General features: G+C 45.6%; 1 protein-coding gene across 2 annotated transcripts in view; it reads right to left on the bottom strand.

Moving 5' to 3' along the window:
• Positions 1-3,132: 3,132 nt before the first annotated feature.
• Positions 3,133-19,333, bottom strand: part of LOC134394987 (DEP domain-containing mTOR-interacting protein-like) — a 50,914-nt gene continuing 34,713 nt past the window's right edge. The window contains exons 6-9 of one of the 2 annotated variants that reach the window (XM_063120903.1): positions 18,225-18,365; positions 14,590-14,660; positions 7,816-7,920; positions 3,133-3,312 (exon numbers count right to left, since the gene is read on the bottom strand). In XM_063120903.1, coding sequence (XP_062976973.1) covers positions 3,187-3,312; positions 7,816-7,920; positions 14,590-14,660; positions 18,225-18,365 — 443 coding nt within the window. In that variant the 3' untranslated portion in view covers positions 3,133-3,186. The remainder of the gene's footprint in view (positions 3,313-7,815; positions 7,921-14,589; positions 14,661-18,224; positions 18,366-19,333) is intronic. The other variant, XM_063120910.1, reaches the window with a different exon arrangement.

Below are 19,333 nucleotides of genomic sequence, written 5' to 3'. Positions count from 1 at the left end.
CTCAGTTATCCTTCAAAACGTGTATATCTCCAAATTTTATGATGGAGTTCTCTGATTCACCACCACCACTCTGCAAAGCATACAAAAATGGGTATATTAAGGAAAATAATATTCAAAAATGCACCATATTAGGAAACTTGCTTGCACACATGTGCATATTATGCAAAACTGCATACAAAATGCATGTATTATGAAAAATGTGCACAAAATGCTTATGAATTTTCACACAAACTTAAAAAATAAGAATCTGAAAAATATCTCAAAGAACAAAACTTAAGACTGGAGAAATTCTTAAAGTTTGAGACAAACTGAACTCAAGGCTGGAAAAACAAGAAATTGAGAGAAACCATATTGACAGATTCATCGTTTGCTAAGAAAAACACCACCATTAAAAATGAATTAAATAGTATAGTGAAACGTATTATTACAGAGGTCTTGCACTACAATACATCTTTGTATCTTCCGTTGGCTAACGAGTGTCCTTGCATTAAAGTGGTATCATGGGGAGCACTCATCCGCTTTAAATAAATTTAAATTCTAAGTGCCATTCACAAAAAATAGTTGAGATAGCCATGTATGTGCATGAGAGAGTGAGAGAGCGAGAGCGAGAGCTGCATTACTCATCTCTGTTGATGATGTCATGGTATGAAACCAGTGCCCACAACCATGTTCACAACTGCAATGCAAATACGCTGAAATGTGTCAGAGAGAAATAATTTAGATGCTGCGAAAAGTTGGTATTCCTTGCAAGCTGAGAGCTATTATGATGAAATACATCCGGAAACCGCCTAAAACATCAATGACGCACACCAAATCTTTACATTTCTTTCTGTGGGGAAAAACCCAAGTGTGGAAAAGCCATTAGAATTCATAGTTCGCAGAAGGTCAATGCCAGATCTATATATAATCACTTTCTGTTCTCATATGAAAGAGAGAACACAACCAGTTCATTCTTTCAGGGTACAAATGTACAGACCAGCAGTACTATTAAGTTCTTTGAATTTGTTTCAGAAGAAGAGAGCCGAATAAATGCATTCTGCTCTACCAACACTCTGGAGCAGGCCATGGTAGACAGAAGGGTTCTACAGTCCACTCTGTGCATGCTCTACACATTCCTCAAAAGTTTCTAGTACATGGCAAGCTAGTCATAGTACCAATCCCATGAGCCTTACATGTCTGGGGATAAGAACATAGGAAGAGCTATGCTGGATCAGATCAAAGATGTATCTAGTCCAACATGCTGTTCCTACAGTAGCCAACCAGATGTTCCAATGGGAAGCCAACAGGCAGGACGTGAGCACACTAGTACCCTTCTGGGATAACTGGGATTATGCAATACCCACCCCTTACATACTTAGAGGAAGCCTAGAGTAACCTGGAAGAGGTCCCTCAGGAAATATTGCACCCTGTCATTGGTTCCATGGCTTCTAAGAGACCAAGTGCCCAGCAGTGTTCCCTTAATGAACCAGAAACCTACTTGAATGCAAGGCAGGCATGGTTTGACTGGGGAAAACCCTGGGCCATGCTGCGTCCACTGCTTATGTACTTCACATATTTCTGGAATGTGCCCAGAACTTGCCAGAGAGCAGCAGGTCACGGACCCTCTCCGGAAATGCTCCCATCTCACCTGGAAGCTGTGGTCTCTGCTCAGATTCCTGCTGAAGTGGGACCTGCCCTATCCCTTTTTTCAGGCCTCTTGCAAGAACTATTGGGAGAATCGTATGAAACTCATTGAACTCTCCAAAGCATTACATCTATGTAAAGTATTAATACTCCTTCTAATGGCAAACTCAGGTGGTCAGGGCCAACAAGATTGTGGCTGAAACGGGACCACTGAGAAACAAATGGGAGGTATCAGCATGGTCGAGGAAACTCCAAGTTTTGCAGAAGAACAAAAAAACTTCAGAACACTCCCCTCCTCCACAAAATAACAGCCTATTGAAGACTGAGCATGCTCAGTAGCTACAGAATGTTGAGTATCTATTAAAGAAAAGAATGGCAGCAATGGGGTGGGGGAATGATGATGATGATGATGATGATGATGATGATGATGATGATGATGCCACCCCATAGCTGAAGCCCTCTGAGAGGTTTACAAAGAAATGGGGTACGCTAGAAGAGGGCATGGCTGGCTGACACAGTGAAGTCCTGTAAGGATATCTGAGTGATCGTCCTCTTCCCCATTCTAGGAAAGAACCCTTTTCTTTTCTCTAGACAGAAGATACAAGGGGGATATCGCTATATTTTGGCATCATTTTTATGAACAACTAACCATTTACAATTACTTTTTTTTTCCTTTTTATTGTGAATATCGACAAAACAGAACAGAAAATACATCGTGAAATATATATATATATATATATATATATATATATATGATTATCGTCATTTTTCCATCATGTGTACCATTCATTAAAAAGGGGGGGGGGAGAGTTATATAAAAGTTTCAAGAAAAGCAGATCAAATATCCGTGTATTTATCCACTCACAAGTTGCATCTATATAATACCCGTTCAAAAGTTGATAACCTTATTAGGTCCTCGATCCATTGCATTATGGGAGGTGAGCATTTGTCCTTCCAATGTGATAGGATAAGACTTTTGGCTGTCATAAGGGCTCTGACGATCTATCTGTGCTGACCATGTGTTAACTTCCACAAAGCTGGTAGGTAATTTAGGAGGACGTGGACATTGTTCCATATTACAGATTGGGTTTTACCCTAACCCTTATTATAAATTCCTCCCAAAAAGGGGTGACTATGGCGCATTGCCAAAACATATGAGTTAAAGAAGCATTAGATGCATTACATCTCCAACAGTTGTGCAAGTTAGACAAACCCTTATTGAAAAGGCACATTCATAATTACATTTAGTTACCACTCATTTAAGAAAATCCTGCCTTACTATAAACCCCTTTCTCCATATGGAAAGATAATCTTTTTTTTTTTTTTTTTTTTGGTGTTTTCACAAGGCCTCCTTCAAGATCACTTCAGAATCTAAGAGACATGCTCCATCTTCTGTTAGGTCAGTTGGCATGAGTTAAAAACACCCTGTCTGGTTTCTGAGTAGTCACTTCGCAGAATGTCTCAACCTTGGCAAAGGAAGTCTTTGCATCCTTGGCAAAGGAAGTCTCAGAAAAATGTTGGTGGACGTGTGGAGAAGCAAGACCAATGGATGTGCCTTTTCATTCATTCCATGGCTTCCATGACTTCGAGGACAAGCGTCCGAGGTCCCGTCATGATGAGGCTGCTGATCGTCTGATAGTCCAAATGTAAAACGTACATCCCGTTCACAGAATACACAAACTGGCATACCTAAAATGAGGGAAGCAGAAGAGGAGTCACACCTGGAGCCCGTCTAACAAGTTGGCAGAGATGACGTCAGCAGTCACATGATGCTGTTGTTGTTACATTTCTTCTGACTTTTAAAACCGTTCCACTTTCTGTTAAAATCGTTTTAAAACTAACAATGTGCCCCAACCTTTCGTTGTATTCAATGCCGTCTTTCAAAGTCATGTCTCGTGACCATGGTCTTTGCTTCCTGATTAGGACGTGAGGGCTTTTCTAGGGGAGGGAGAGCTGGCACAATGCGACGAGGGGGAGGGGGAGGGCGGGCGGTGAAAGAGGGGACAGAGGCTTAATTTTTTTAAAAAACTGCTTATCTTTCGGGGCGCACGTGGCCCCTTTAAGACCCTCGTCCCTACGCGTCGCCCCGCCTCCCTGCCGGCTTATCCCGGCAGGTCTAGCTCAGAGTCACCGGAAGAAAGAGGTTTACTTCAGAGCCAGTATGAGCATAATGAAGAACGTTCTAAAGAAGAGTGTGCCCGGGTAAAACGATAGAAGAAAAGGTATTTCGATTGACTGGGCTCAAGTTGCATTTTGTAACGTAGCAAGGGAGGACGCAACAATGCACTTAAACAACGGTGTAATGAATAGTGTAGATCAGGGACTGGAGTTTCAATAATAATAATAATAATAATAATAATAATTTTAATTATTACCCGCCTCTCTCTCTGGATCGAGGCAGGGAACACCACCAAATACAATATAATACATAAAATTAGTTAAAAGAGCATATAAAACCAATACAATATTAAAATAACAATCACGGCATCTTAAAATTCTTAGGTTTAAAATTCATCTGGGTAGGCCTGCCAGAAGTTCTGCCTAGAGCGAAATTGGAGGGAGTGTGTGCAAGAATTTTATTCTTGTTTATAAATCATTGCGAACACGTCCCTTTTGCAACCCCGAACATGAGTAGAAACTCATTTATCAGGATTTTTTTTTGCAATTTCCCAAACTTGCATTTGCATTTAAAAGTGAACACTTCCAAAAATGTGCATTTGCTCACTTGCATACGTGTGCAAATCCCCCTAAAATCTGCATTTTCACGATTTAGCCTACAGGGTTAAATGTGTGGTTTTGATTGGAGGAAAATGCACATTTTCCCCATAGCTGAGTTGTGGAACGCATGCTTTGCCCTCAGAAGGTCGCAGGTTCAGTCCTTGCTATCTCCAGTCAAAAGGATCTGGTCACATGTGTTGGAAGAGGACCTTCTTGGCCCGAGACCCCAAGAAGTGCTGCTAGTCAGACTAAACAATATTGACGTAAATGCAGAAACGGTCAGACAGAGCATAAAGCACCTTCATATGTTCCCAAATCTCTAGGCATGCTAGAGGTTTACTTGGGAAGTGGGCTCAGAATTCTGGGGATCTTTAGGAGGACCCCCCCCCCAAGAGAACAACTTCTCACAAACAGCCTTTTGAAGACTGAGCATGTCCAGTGGCCACAAAAAACCGAGTGTTTGTTGGGGGAAATATTGGAAAACTAGGATGGGAGAAGACATGGAATGGAGTATCTGAGGAAAGGTCATCGTTGTCTGGCTGGCAGTGGTAGCTCATGATCTACACATCACCTCTAAGCAGTTCAAGAAATTGACTAAGAGTTCATGAAGATGATAAAAATAATAGTATGTTGCATTATCATGTATATGTTCAAAGATAAATTATCACAGTAATCCTTAAGCATGGTAAGATACTATGCTCATCACTACTGCAAGGGGTGAGATTGAGGCCAAGCAAATGGCTTTCTGGAGGGCAGCTATATTTCAATACTGGCATTTTTTGCATGTGAGAATTGTTTAAACCATTAATAAAGCAAGTTTACACAAACACTTTCACCACTATAATGAGGCCCAATGTATATTAAGTGCCATACTAGGAAGTAGAACAAAATGCATTTCTACAGAAAACTCAGGAGAATAAGCCACACTCCTTTTAGGACCAAGGATGTAGCTTTAAACCAGAAAAGAACCTAAGTATGAGTTTTAATTCCCTCGTAAACACCAAAGGTGGTTAGTCTGGAAAGTACAAAGGAGAGGGCCTTTTCAGAGGTGGCCCCACACCTCTGGAATCAGTTTCCATCAGGGGTTGGGGTCAAGCCCCTTCTTTGCAGGTCTTCAGGAAAGTTCTGAACTTCCACCTGTTTTTACCAGCCTAGTAATAGTCTGTGGGCTGCAGGTTTTAGTAGCGTTATCAGTATTTAAGCATTTGATTGAATAATTATTGATCTGCTAGTGTATTTGTTTTGCATAGTTTTGAATTGGTTTTTATCTTATACACTGCCTTGAGAGAGTTCTGTCCTTAAGGGCAGCCTAAAAAATAATTTTAATTGAATACATTTTGCAAAATCATAATCCCATTTAAAAGAAAGCGCTCTTCATCAGCCAATGTGAGACTGGCGTACACATACCTGTTCTATTAGAACCAGCCTTTTGAGAATCCCATTATTTCAAAAACCCATCGAAGTGATTGGAATGATAGCAAAAGTGCATTTCTGTAAACCACTCCCTTCGTGTGTTTTTTTCCGCTTTCCCCCACCCGCTCAAAAGCCTTTAGGCAATAAAGCCATCACACACACACACACACACACACACACACACACACACACTTCCTTCATTCCTTAGGAACTGATCTCAGCAGAGCACAAAACCCACTTACTTTTGGTTCAGTGGGCTCAGGTGGCATTTATCGCCTTTCATGCTTGAGTAGACAGAAAGGATTTGCTTGTTGAATTAAACCGTACACTTCTACCACTATCAGCTTCTAAGTGCTAGAATGAGTCTCTTCATGCCGCTTTGTACAACACCCAAGGCATCTCAATCCCGGCAGCTTTTTAGGCTTAGAGCTGGCCTGTGCTAGTGCAAATGTTCCCAGGAGAGAACTTTCAGCCAAATTATGTGTGTGTGTGTGTGTGTGTGTGTGTGTGTGTTTGTGTGAAGGGGGATGATGTTGAAAGTGGAGGAAAATCATTGGTTGGCAACTACCGTCTTTATTTTCCCATAATTCCCTGGAAGGAGTGTTGTTCCAAATGGAATCCTGGTTAGGGGGGAAATTATTCCTAAAAGGTGCCCAGGAGTGATGCTGTGTGATGATATAGCATCATTCCCAGGGGCTTTTGGGGGGAATGACAGCTGCCAGATGGTATGTTGCATGGTAGCAGTGAGTTTGGGTAACCATATGTTTGGCTCATCATCTGTATAAGGCAGGCCTGGGGTACCACAGGCTGATACAGGGTCCCCATCCAGCCTGCCAGCTTCTCCCCCAGGCCACACCAGGGATGTGTGAGAAATTCATTTGAGTTTGCTTTTGACTGGAATTGACTGATCATAAATCCGAACGTGAACTCCTGGAGGAGAAGGCTATCAGTGGCTACTAGCCCTGATGGTTGTGGGCTATCTCCAGTATTTGAGGCAGTAAGCCTGTGTGCACCAGTTGCTGGGGAACGTGGGTGGGAGGGTGCTGTTGCACCATGTCCTGCTTGTTCATCCCTGGCCGATGGCTGGTTGGCCACTGTGCGAACAGAGTGCTGGACTAGATGGACCCTTGGTCTGATCCAGCATCAGGGCACTTCTTATGTTCTTATGAATGCAATCTGTGGTTGAACACATTTTGGAGCTTGCGGTGTGATTCACAGAACCAAAACATGAGTTCAAAAATGCATACTTTGGAAAAATGTGCCTGAAAAAAAGGATACTTTTGAAAAATGAGCACAAGCATGCTTTAATCTATGGGAGAAACATTTCAAAAATGTGCACAATTGATGCGTACATTTGGAAAAATACATAGGAAAACACACACAAAATCGAGGCTCACAGTCCAGTAAGGACATGAGTCAAAACAAGCTTTGAGGTGGAGTTTGGAGAACTTCAGCAAGCTCACCTTTTGCTGATTCTCACATCCCTAGGATGCATGCCCTCTCCTGGAAGAGAAAAGCTCTTATCTCCAGTTAGTAACTGATTGGAGATAAGAGCATTTCCCTGCCCAGGAGATGGGGTAGCAACTGGGGACTGAGTGATTCAGTCCTTCTTACTTCTGAAGCTTATCCCACTTTCTTCTGAGTACACATGCTGCTCATGCTTCCTTCTGAGTATATATGCAGAGACTTGGTATTTGAAAGTGTTGCTGATTGATGTAGTCATGGTTCTTTCTGAGTAGGCATGCAGAGGTTTGTTCTGCTTACTTGTGAGTAGGTTTAAAATCAGAGAGGATCACATTTTGGCCCCACCCACAGCTGGAATGCAGGCCCCTGAGAAGTTTTCCCCACCCCTGATGTAAGGGAAGTAGACTACATTCCTGCTCAGTTCATGAGGCTCAACATAAGACTGGGGCTGTAGCTAGACCTAAGGTTTATCCCAGGATTGTCCTGGGGTCAAACCTGTTCATCTATGTGCCACACAGGGCATCCAGCGCTCAGGCAGGGACGAACCCGGGATGATCCTGGGATAAACCTTAGGTCTAGCTACGGCCTGGTACCTACCTTCATGCCAGCTGCAGCAGCTGGTCCTCCAGGATCCACAGCCTGGATGTGGCAAGGCTGACCTCCACGGACCACAAATCCCCAACCAACTGCATCTCCCACAATCTGAAAACAAGAGAGAAAGCAATTGCAGTTGTTCTGTTTCCACATCAATCCTGCAAAAAGGCTCTTTGGGATAAAAGCAAAGAATGAAGCTCTTTTTAGAAAGCCGAAATCCCACCCATCAGCACTTTGGTAGGTATCAGGATGGGCCCCAGGCTCCTTGGTTTGTCTTCAGTTGCAGAGACAGAACTAGAAGAAGCTGAGCCAAGACAGGAAGTGGATTATCCGAGTCTCTCCAGGAGTCAAGGAGGAATCTTCCCAGGAGCTTATCAGACAGGAGGCCCAGGTTCAGAGATCATTTCCCCCCCTCCCACCCTTGGGAACTCAGCCTTTGACAGAGTAGGAGTGAGCACCAGAATTGACAGAACCCAGAGTCCGTCGCAGGGTCAAGCAGGCAGAGTTGGGAGAAGGTGGGAGGGGGTCTGCCAGACTAGCTGCATATCAGAAGTTGGGTCAAGAGGATCTTCCCTGAAGGAGGGGTCTGGTAAAAGCCTGTTGGGCATGGCAGGAAACCATCCATTTAGTGGATAGGCAACAACCTTGCTTTGTTAGGGTAATTAAGCTAGGAGGGTAGCTCCTAGCCTTCACAGTTGATTCATGTCTATTCACTGAATGAAGACTTTGTGGATGGCACAGTGAATCTCTTTGTCTCACGTTTTGGTGGGAAGGTTTGGAATCATGACAGTAGGGAACTGTGAGTGAGGGGGTGGGGCTGAGTCCAATCCCTCTCGGTCCATGAGATTTTGGCTTCTTTCTTTTAAAGGGCTGCCCATCTAAGCGGCCCAGAAGGAGATGTGTGATTTGAAACAGGGAGGAGTGAGGACAGCAAACAATGGCTAGAGAGGCCAGAGGCAGGTGTGAAGTCAAGACCGGCAGGGGACAGGATCCAAAGGAAGAGGCAAGCAGTGTGCTCACACTAGAGACAAATTCTTTGGGCTGAGAAGTGAGTTCCAAGGCTAGGGCCTTAAGACAGGGTGACCATATGAAAAGGAGGACCGGGCTCCTGTATCTTTAACAGTTGTTTAGAAAAGTGAATTTCAGCAGGTGTCATTTGTTTGCATGCAGCACCTGATGAAATTCCCTCTTCAGCACACCAGTTAAAGCTGCAGGAGCCCTGCCCTCTTTTGTATCTTGTCGCTCTCATATAGCTAGAGCAGCTTTAACTGTTTTGATGAAGAGGGAATTTCACCAGGTGCTGCATGCATAAAAATATCTGTAACCTGGTACAGGTGTGATGTTGGGGGTAGGGATGCTGCAAGCTCCTGTCTGGGTCCAGGAGGTTGGCAGACCCCCATGTCTGCCCCCCACCAGTTGGGTGCTCCGGACACAAGTGCAGACCCCCTGCCCAAGCACTCACAAGGCCATGGTGAGTGCTTGGTTTGGTAGCCACCATTGATGCAACAGGGGAATTGTGCAATTTTGGGACCCTCCGCAAATTGCCCCCTGGGCCACCAGTCTTTGCCCTTGCATCAATGGCACCTTTAAGGCTGCCACTGGCACAAAGTGGGGGGAAGGAGTGCGCAACTTACAGAGGCTCCCGAAGTGTGTGATTTCGGCACATGAGCAGGCAGCAGGCGACCTCAGAAGAGGCTCGCTTGGCCTGGCGGCAGTGGGCCAAGCACCCACCGAGGCGAGCGCAGACGGGTTCGCTCACTCCAAGTTTAGGACCCTGCTGCTGCCCCCCAATCCTTATGTGTACAAAGCTGGGGTGGAAGCTGGTGCAAGAATGAATGGATTGTATCTAAAGTGCAAAGCGATCAGTCATGTAGCCTCAAAGTAAAGCTCTGTTCCATTGATTTTTACCGAGCGCAAATGACATCAAAGCGGAAATTCGAAAAGAAACATGCTTTAAAGCTAACTGAAGGAAATTCACTTTTGTAGGACCTTGGGGGAAAGGGGGTTATCGACCCATGCTTTTTGCCACCCTAACTCACTGCAGACAGTCCCAGTCAGAAAAACACAGCCACTGACCTCAGCTTGGCTCCCTTCTCAGCAAAGTTGGGTGCCCCCCCTCCAGTCAGCACCCCCAGGCCATTGCTCAATATCCCCACCCCTAAAGCCAACTCTGTTGTGATCATCCCATCTCAAACCACCTGCATCTCTCTCCTCCGACCCAATCGCGCAAAGCATGTGCGAAACACAGGGATTCTAGCAGAAGGCCTACCGTGCCGAACGTCACACAGAGGAGGGCCAGGATCTCTTCTCGATTCTCCCAGAGTGCAGGACACGGAATAACGGGCTCAAGTTAAAGGAAGCCAGATTCCGGCTGGACATCAGGAAAAACTTCCTGACTGTTAGAGCAGTGCGACAGTGGAATCAGCTACCTAGGGAGGTTGTGGGCTCTCCCACACTAGAGGCATTCAAGAGGCAGCTGGACAACCATCTGTCAGGGATGCTTTAGGGTGGATTCCTGCATTGAGCAGGGGGTTGGACTCGATGGCCTTGTAGGCCCCTTCCAACTCTGCTATTCTATGATTCTATGATTCTATGAACGCAGCACCAGTACCGGAGAGCGAGAGGTACACGTAGGTCCCAGTGAGACCCATTGTCATAGCATGCAACTGCTCAGCGCGCTCACGATGCCCTTGAAAAAAGAAGCTGGGCTTTCATGCACAACGACCAAAGCTCCTTTTAGAGCCCCCAGCAACATCCCTGGGGGTGGAAGTGGAGAGAGGGCATCACTCAAAGGACTTCATTTGATTTAAAACAAGAGAATTAATGCAGCAGCTGCTGCTTCAGCAAGGAGAGGCAACAAGCCATGACAAGGACAAAAGATTAATAGAAGTATACATTAATGGAAGTATAGCTTCCAAATCACGTGAGGTACTGGTTCCTCTCTATTCGGCCCTGGTTAGGCCTCATCTAGAGTATTGCGTCCAGTTCTGGGCTCCACAATTCAAGAAGGACGCAGACAAGCTGGAGCGTGTTCAGAGGAGGGCAACCAGGATGATCAGGGGTTTGGAAACAAAGCCCTATGAGGAGAGACTGAAAGAACTGGGCAGGTTTAGCCTGGAGAAGAGAAGATTGAGGGGAGACATGATAGCACTCTTCCAATACTTAAAAGGTTGTCACACAGAGGAGGGCCAGGATCTCTTCTCGATCCTCCCAGAGTGCAGGACACGGAATAACGGGCTCAAGTTAAAGGAAGCCAGATTCCAGCTGGAGATCAGGAAAAACTTCCTGACAGTTAGAGCAGTACGACAATGGAATCAGTTGCCTGGTGAGGTTGTGGCCTCTCCCACACTAGAAGCCTTCAAGAGGCAGCTGGACAACCATCTGTCAGGGATACATTAAGGAGGATTCCTGCATTGAGCAGGGGGTTGGACTCGATGGCCTTGTAGGCCCCTTCCAACTCTGCTATTCTAGGATTCTATGATTCTAAGATGTCCCCCACAAGACTCTGGGAGTTGAAGGGCAGGGCAAGTTCAGAAGTGAAGGAAAGGTGCGGCAGGAAGGGAGAGGAAGGACAAAACAGGTGTAGAACTTCCTTTGGATCTATCCAGTGGTTTTTAAACTCTACAGGATGTTCTGGGACCAGCAAGGGCTTGCAGTTGGATCACCTGCTTGGCATGCAGAAGGCGCCAGGTTCACTCCCCGGCATCTTGAGGTGGAAGGATGAGGTCACAGGTGAGAGGAAAGATTCCTGCGGAAGACTCTGTAGACCCACTGCCAGTTCTGGGCTGCGTTAGAAGACGCATTGTCCCCAAGATGCATGAAGTCCTTATGCCTCTCTGAGACCACACCTGGAAATACTGTGTACGATTCTGGGCACCCCATTCCCAGAAGGACATGGAGAGGTAAGAACAGGTTCAGAGGAAGGCAACGAAGAGGATACAAGGACTTGAGGATGTGCCCTACGAGGACAGGCTGAAGGAACTTGGGATATTCAGTCTGGAGAAAAAAAGACTGAGGGGAGACATGTCAGCAGTGTTCAGGTACATAAAAGGGTGCCACAGGGAAGATGGTCAAGAACTATTTTCCACGGCCACAGAAATTAGGACCAGGAGTCACGGGTGTAAGCTACAGCTACCTAGATTTCAATTAAGTATAAGGAAAAACATCCACACGGCAAGTTCTGTTCAACAGTGCAACAGCCTACCTACGGAGGTTGTGGGTTCTCCATCTCTGGAGGTTTTTAAGAAGAGGCTGGGCGGACAGTCACTTCTCATGGATGGTTTAATTGGTTTTCCTGCCCATTGCAGAGGGTTGAACTAGATGATCCTTGTGGTCCCTTCCAACCACATAATTCTATGAATCTATGTTTCTATAAGGCATATTCCCATGACCTTTATACCCCTCCCCCCTGCTATCCTACCCCATTTTCAGACTGACATAAGGAAATTCTGATACGGTTTAATTCAATTAATGCAGCTGTAAGGAGCCCCAAACAGTAGTTTCTTTCTGCAGCCGCCATTCAAGCACCACCCTGGCCTGGCCATGCAGAGTTCTCTGGTTCAGTTCTGTGCCCCCACCCCCACCGTTGGGAATGCACCAACCCCTTTCTCCATGAAACCCTTCTTTTCAAAGAGCCATCAGATACTGTCTGTCTTCTTGCTCCCATCTTCTGTCTTGGAGGAAAACAGCCCAAGACGGACCTGCCAAATGCTTCAGCCCTCCTGGCTGGGGATGACGGCAGTTGCCTTATTATTATTATTATTATTATTATTATTATTATTATTATTATTATTATTATTATGCCTTTCTTTTAAAAAAAAAGACTCAAGGCGACTTACAAAATTAAGATATGCAAAAATTTAAAACAATTTAAAACAGCTAAAACCAATAATAAAATGCCACGATGCCATAATGTGAGTCTTTCCTACCGCTACTAAGGACCTGATTTTTGAAAAGCTGCTCCACGCAAGTTCCACTTGCCTGAACTTTGAAGCTCCGCACACTTCGGAGCCCCCTCCACAGATCACAGCAGGGCTGGAGAAGCAGAGGCGCCAGGGCGTGAGCTCATTCCCGGCCTCTATATCCCACCATCCTCCGTGACACATTTGGAGGGCCCAGGATTGGGGAAGGGTGGATTAGACAATTCATAGAGCAGGACAGGTCTAGCAACAGACATGAAAGCTAGGGATAACCTGGCTTCAGTTGTTTACGCCCAAGTAACCTCCAAGTTAGATTACTGCAATGCACTCTACGTGGGGCTGCCTTTGAAGATGGTCCGGAAGCTGCAGCTTGTGCACAATGCAGCAGCCAGAGTGATAACAGGGCCCAGAAGTTTCGAATATATAAGACCCACTCTGGCCCGCTTGCATTGGCTTCCTGTATGTTTCTGAGCTCAATTTAAGGTACTGGTTTTAACCTATAAAGCCTTATATGGCTTGGGACCACAACACCTGATGGAACACCTCTCCCGACATGAACCTACCCATACACTGCGCTCAACATCCAAGGTCCTCCTCCAAGTGCCTACTCCGAGGGAAGGTCAGAGGATGGCAACAAGAGAGAGGGGTTTTTCTGTGGTGGCCCCCCAACTGTGGAACAATCTCCCTGCCGAGGCCCCCCTGGCACCAACATTGTCATCTTTTCAGCACCAGGTCAAGACTTTTCTCTTCTCCCAGGCATTTAGCAATCTGTAATTAGCCTGGGTTTGTTTTTGTATGGGTTTTTTTGTGTGTGATTTTAAATGTTGTTGTTTTTTGTTTTAAGTGTAAACTGCCCAGAGAGCCTTGGCTATGGGGTGGTATACAAATGTAATAATAATAATAATAATAATAATAATAATAATAATAATAATAATAATAATAATATCAATTCCTTTTATTACAGTCAACAGACCAATAAAACATATAAAAACACATAATAAATATTTTAAATACATGAAATTAAAACAGAGTATGATTGCATGAGCCTCCTTAAAGTTCTGTGCTAGAAGCAAAGGAAAGTCCTGCCACCATAACTGATCTGGTAAGGATTGCGTGATTAAGAAATTTAGCAACTTGTTCGGTGGTACGCTTATCTTGAGCCTGTAAAAGGACCGGCATAAGGGTCACGGATGATCGTCCAGGTAATCGTTGCGTGAAAGGATGGATAAGGGCTTTTCTTGCCTCCTGATAGAAGCTGCAGTTGAATAATACGTGGGAGATAGATTCCACCTCCTCGTTGTTACAGGGGTAGCATCTATCTGATAGTGGGACTTTCCCAAATCTGCCCTCCATTACCCTAGAAGGCATAGCATTAAGCCTTGCTAGGGAAAATGCCCTCCTATGTTTGGGTATAGATAACCAGCTTAAATACAGAGGTACACTATTTTGGTCGTGATCCCGTAGCCCCAAGGCATACGGGGAACATGGGCCCTGTGCAGCTTGCTGTAGTTTCTGAGTATCAATATCCAGGAGTATAATAATAGGTAGAACTTCCATGCTCCAGAGCAGTATGCCCCTAAATATCAGATGCACGGATCAACCCAAGGGGAGAATTGTTGCTTTCACATCCTGTTTGTGGGCTTCCTAGAGGCATTTCACTCTCCAGCATGGGAGAAGCAAAAAACCACTTTGATCCATCAGGGCATGATCTGTATCACCCAGTGGAAAAGTGTTACCAGTCGATTCTTCTGCTTGTACATCCTGCCCTTAAGTGAGGCTTCATTCTACAGCAAGCAGTCAGAAGGATTTACTTCAGCAATAATGCTAATGTAACATTCTGATGACCGGGGTGACTTACCGTTAGTGTTTTCTTGAGATACGGCGCCCCGGGGGTCAGAAGCTCTTCATTGGTGACAGGCCTCTTTAAGACTTGGAGAGGAAGGGAAATGACAGGTCTAATCTGAGAGTCAAGTGTGCAAAAGAGCAACACAGCGGAGCAACTGGAGAAATGAACCAGGGATGTTAAGAAGAAAAGACAGGCTTGTTTCGTGCACGCAGGGAGTTCTTGGTGTGGCCGGGTGAAACACACACACACACACACACACACCTGCCTTAAGGTCAGAGACAATTTGCAAAGGAATGTGTAGACTTTGGCCTCTGCAATGTTAAAAAGAGATTCAAATGCCCTGCGAAACAGCATGGAGGGCTCCTTGGGAAGAGGAATGAAAGGAAGCTACACCAACCGCGATGTTCAGAGGCTCACCTCCCTGCGTCTGCTGATGAGTGCAGTGGGCTGGGATGACAGAAAAGGCTCCCTCAGTCACAGAGACAAGGGAATGGGGAGGGAGAATAGATCAGAAGGCAGAGAAAGGTGTGTCTGTGTCGGTGCATCTTTGAGTCTCTCTGTTTCTGTCTGACTCTGTCGTTGGCACCACTATGCGCCAAACCCTGCGGTATCACTGCTGCAGGGTGGCGGTGAGTAATCCTCACTGGAGGAGGCAGCGAGGGCTTTCTGGTGGCCATTTGACTTGCTGGTCCTGCCACTTGCCCCTCGCCTGGTTTCCGGTGACTAATCCGGTGACCTTCTGCCCGGGAATGCCCCTGGCGCAACACCAGAGCAAGGTCAGACAGTGGAAGAGCTGTAGTGAACTCACTCCAGGCTTTCCTAGTGTGCAGCTTCACGGGTGGCTGATTCTGCTATGCATTCAAGGCCCAGAAACCTCACTTTCTTGCAGAACGCACAGCAAAGACCAGCTCCAATTTGGACCCTGCTGCTGCTTCAGCACTTTGGAAAGTGGGCTGGTTCAAGTTCAGACCGCTTCGCCTTCAAAGTCACCCTTGCTGTGTGGAAGGAGCCTGACAAATTTCAGATAAATAGGTGCTGAGGGTTAAAGAGCTAAACGCCTTTTCACTTCCAGGGTTGCTTCTTAAAAAAAGAAAAAGAAAAAGGGGGGTGCATATACCTCTTTGTATTTGTTTGCAGAATTAGAGGACATTTGCAAGTGTAGAGCGATGAAGTTTGCCAAATGCCAGACAGATAGGTGCAGGGAGTTTTGTGCCAGGGGGTTTCTATGAAAATAGCACACATTATAGAAGCGCCCCCAGGTAACAAATTTGCAAAATGTCAGAAGGATAGGTGCAGGGTCTGGGGAGGTGTGATGAATGAAAACCGTTTGAGGCTTTTTGTCTTCAACTGATTAAGTTCCTCCTACATCCCTCCTCCAAAGCACTGCAGATGGAAGTAAAAGAAGAGTCCCCTGGTAAAGTGATTCCCTGGCTATCAGATACAAACTACACACCTGCTCCTCCTTCCATCTCCCCTGCCTACTGCTTTCCTTTTATGTTTTCCTTTTATAACCCTCTTGTGACTCTGTCTGCATCCTCCAAATTTCCAAGGTGATGCTGAGGCATTGGGAGCATCCTGCTTCACTGCAGGCTGCTTGCGGGAAGCCCAGTTTCACCGTGGACAAAGCCCGAATTGCTCTAAAAGAGCAAATCACGTTGGTTCAGGAGTGGATGTGCCTCCCTTATTTTTTAGCACAAAGGCTGAGGTCCAAGGTACACATCAAGTGTTGGTGGTTCTTTTCTCCACTTTCATTTTAACGCTGCTGGTCGCGAGATCCTCCCCCTGGGTTCACACATGGCGCGTGACATCAAGGGAGGAAGGAGGATGTCGGGCCCACATTTTTTGTTTAAGAAGACAGGAGCTGGAGTGCACCTGCGCTCCAGTGAAAAAGTAAGTTAAAAATAAAAGCCCTGACCCCACTCCCCACTCCACCCCGATGGCCCTGGATTCCCCCTGTCCTGGCTCTTTCCCTCTGATGGACCCCCGCTACTCATGGGGAGGAGAGAAGAAGCTGTGATGGGCAGCCACACCACCCGCAATCCTCGGGATCATCCCGGGACCACGGGAAAAACCGAAAAAAATGGATATGGCAATATCCCAGGGAAGTGGAGGGATCATCCCTCCCTGTTCCCAGGATCCCTGGTGTAGCATGTGGATGCACAGGGACAGTAAAGATAACACCCTTCAAATACTTAAAAGTTTGTCACACAGAGGAGGGCCAGGATCTCTTCTCGATCCTCCCAGAGTGGGAGATCCTCTCGATCCTCGGACCTCCCAGAGAGGTCCGCCTGGCTCCTACACTGTACTCCTTTCGTCGCCAGCTGAAGACCTTTTTATTCACTCAGTATTTTAACACTTAATTTTAACTCAAATTTAAATTATACTGTTTTAACTCTGTATTTTAACCTTATATCAATTGTGCTGCTTGGTTTTATCCTGGTTGTGCTTTTTATATTGTATTTTGTATTTGTATCTTTAACTTGGTTGTTTTATGATGGTTTTAATTTTTGTGAACCACCCAGAGAGCTTCGGCTATTGGGCGGTATAAAAATGTAATAAATAAATAAAATAAATAAATAAAAAAAGAGTGCAGGACACGGGATAACGGGCTCAAGTTAAAGGAAGCCAGATTCCAGCTGGACATCAGGAAAAACTTCCTGACTGTTAGAGCAGTACGACAGTGGAATCAGTGACCTAGGGAGGTTGTGGGCTCTCCCACACTAGAGGCCTTCAAGAGGCAGCTGGACAACCATCTGTCAGGGATGCTTTAGGGTGGATTCCTGCATTGAGCAGGGGGTTGGACTCGATGGCCTTGTAGGCCCCTTCCAACTCTGCTAGTCTATGATTCTATGATCCCTGGGATATTGCCTGGTGTAGACATGCCCTCACTCTCCCCAACTGGATTTTCAACCACATACAGGAACCTCCTATCCCCCTTGTATCTTTCCCCAGTTTGAGGAGGGGAATTATGAAATTAAAACAGCTGGAAGGGAACAGGTTAAGCAGCCTCTCCCAGCCTGCCTTCTTCCATTTAGGAATCAAGAAAAAGATGGGGGGAAAGCAGAGGAAACAATAACAAAACTCCACAGGAGTTATAGTTTGTGCCTTAGGTTCTTATCCTCCTGCTATTCAATGCCACACACCCAGGGCCACATTCTACGCTCTGTGATATCGTCATGACGATTCATGGTTCCTAGCTGTCTCTACTTATACTTAAAAGAAAGGGAAAGCACCAGGGCTGTGCACGGAAACACCGATTCGACTTGGAAGACGATACAGAGCTTCCAAATTGGCCCTGATTCAACTTGGGGTGCCTCAATGCCACTCCAGCCCACTTTGGATTTGGCAGGGTGTTGTGCTCTGACCTGCTGTAGATCTGCTGTTGCAAAACTACAATGGTCAGAAATGGCCCTTTCTGGTTGCCGTAGTTTCCAACAGTAGATCTAGGGAGGATGGGTGGCTTGATGGTGTGCACTGAGGCTTCAGGTAAGTCCTGCAAGGGGGTGGGAGGGGAGGGGGCAGTGACTGGCGATTCAGCTGAATCGGCTTGAAGTGCTTCGGGGCGAATCAACCCACTTCAGCTCAGATTCGGGGTTTGGGACCAAGGCAAAGCACACCCCTAGACGGCACAGAGAAGGCATCCTCACCAGATTTGGGGTTGCACTCAACAGATGGAAGGAACCCCAAGCTTGGGGAGAAATTGAAATATGAATTGGGTCCACCAGCAAGCGAGGTGACACTACTCCTTCGAACAGCTGAGACAGTCTTGATTTCCTTATTGGGTTGGACTGAAAGAGACAAATGGAGCTCAGCTGAAACAAAAATAATCAACCCTGCAGGTTTGTTTATCTATTTATTTTTAAAATAATAATTCTTCAAGTAGAAAGCTGAAGTTGATTGGAGCTTCAGAATCTGAATCTCAGCTGTGAAATGCACATTTCATTTGACTTGATTGATACATGTCAAATGTCAACTATTTTGAATAGTGCTGTGCTGAATCCTTCCCCTATTTTCAGGAACTTTTTCTCACCCTGTGAAAGAGGCATTGCTTTTTTTCTGCTTCTTTCTCAGGCACAGGGAGAAATTTCAGGAAATGTTCTCATTGTGGAAGGAGACAGCATTTCCGCATGCCTTTTAAAAAGTGTAGCCAGTTGTTTAGGGCTCTTCTTTATGTTTTGTTTTTTTTAATTAGAAAAACACCCTGGCACTTGGAGCAGCTCAGCAGTTCTTCCTGAATGCCTATTGGAGACCATGTGACCTTGCCCTCTCCAATAGGCATTCAGGAAGAACTCCTGGGCTCCTGCAAATGCTGTGTGTTTCTTAACAATATAAAAAATAGAAAGAAAACTCCTCAAAAGTTCCTATACTTAGAAAGGTATGTAGAAACCCTGTCCCTCTCCCCAAGGAGAAAATTCTCTGAAATTCTCACTTCTCCCAGTCTGTTTCACCAGAGTTTTTGGTTTTCTCCCACACCCCATGAAATGTTGAAAACAGAATAATCTAAATTTTTGGCACATCACTAATTTTAAATGAACGAAAATCATCCCATTTGTTGTGCAAAGTTTTGTTGTCGTTATTGTATAGAATAAGGGAAGAACTACACATTCTGCCTCAAACTTGTCTCTCTGTAGCTTGGTTGCTGCTGTTTCTAAGCAAGTCAGTGCCGGGGGGGGGGGGATGCTTTGCACTAGAGAATTTATGAGTGGGAGCAGGCATGTAACCTTTTCCTTACGTGCTGCTTCCGCAATCTTCAGGT

This window comes from Elgaria multicarinata, chromosome 1, assembly GCF_023053635.1.
Source record: "Elgaria multicarinata webbii isolate HBS135686 ecotype San Diego chromosome 1, rElgMul1.1.pri, whole genome shotgun sequence".
In the NCBI taxonomy this organism is placed as follows: Eukaryota; Metazoa; Chordata; class Lepidosauria; order Squamata; family Anguidae; genus Elgaria; species Elgaria multicarinata.
Note: the sequence above shows the minus strand (reverse complement) of the source record. Positions and strands in the feature narration are given on the sequence as shown.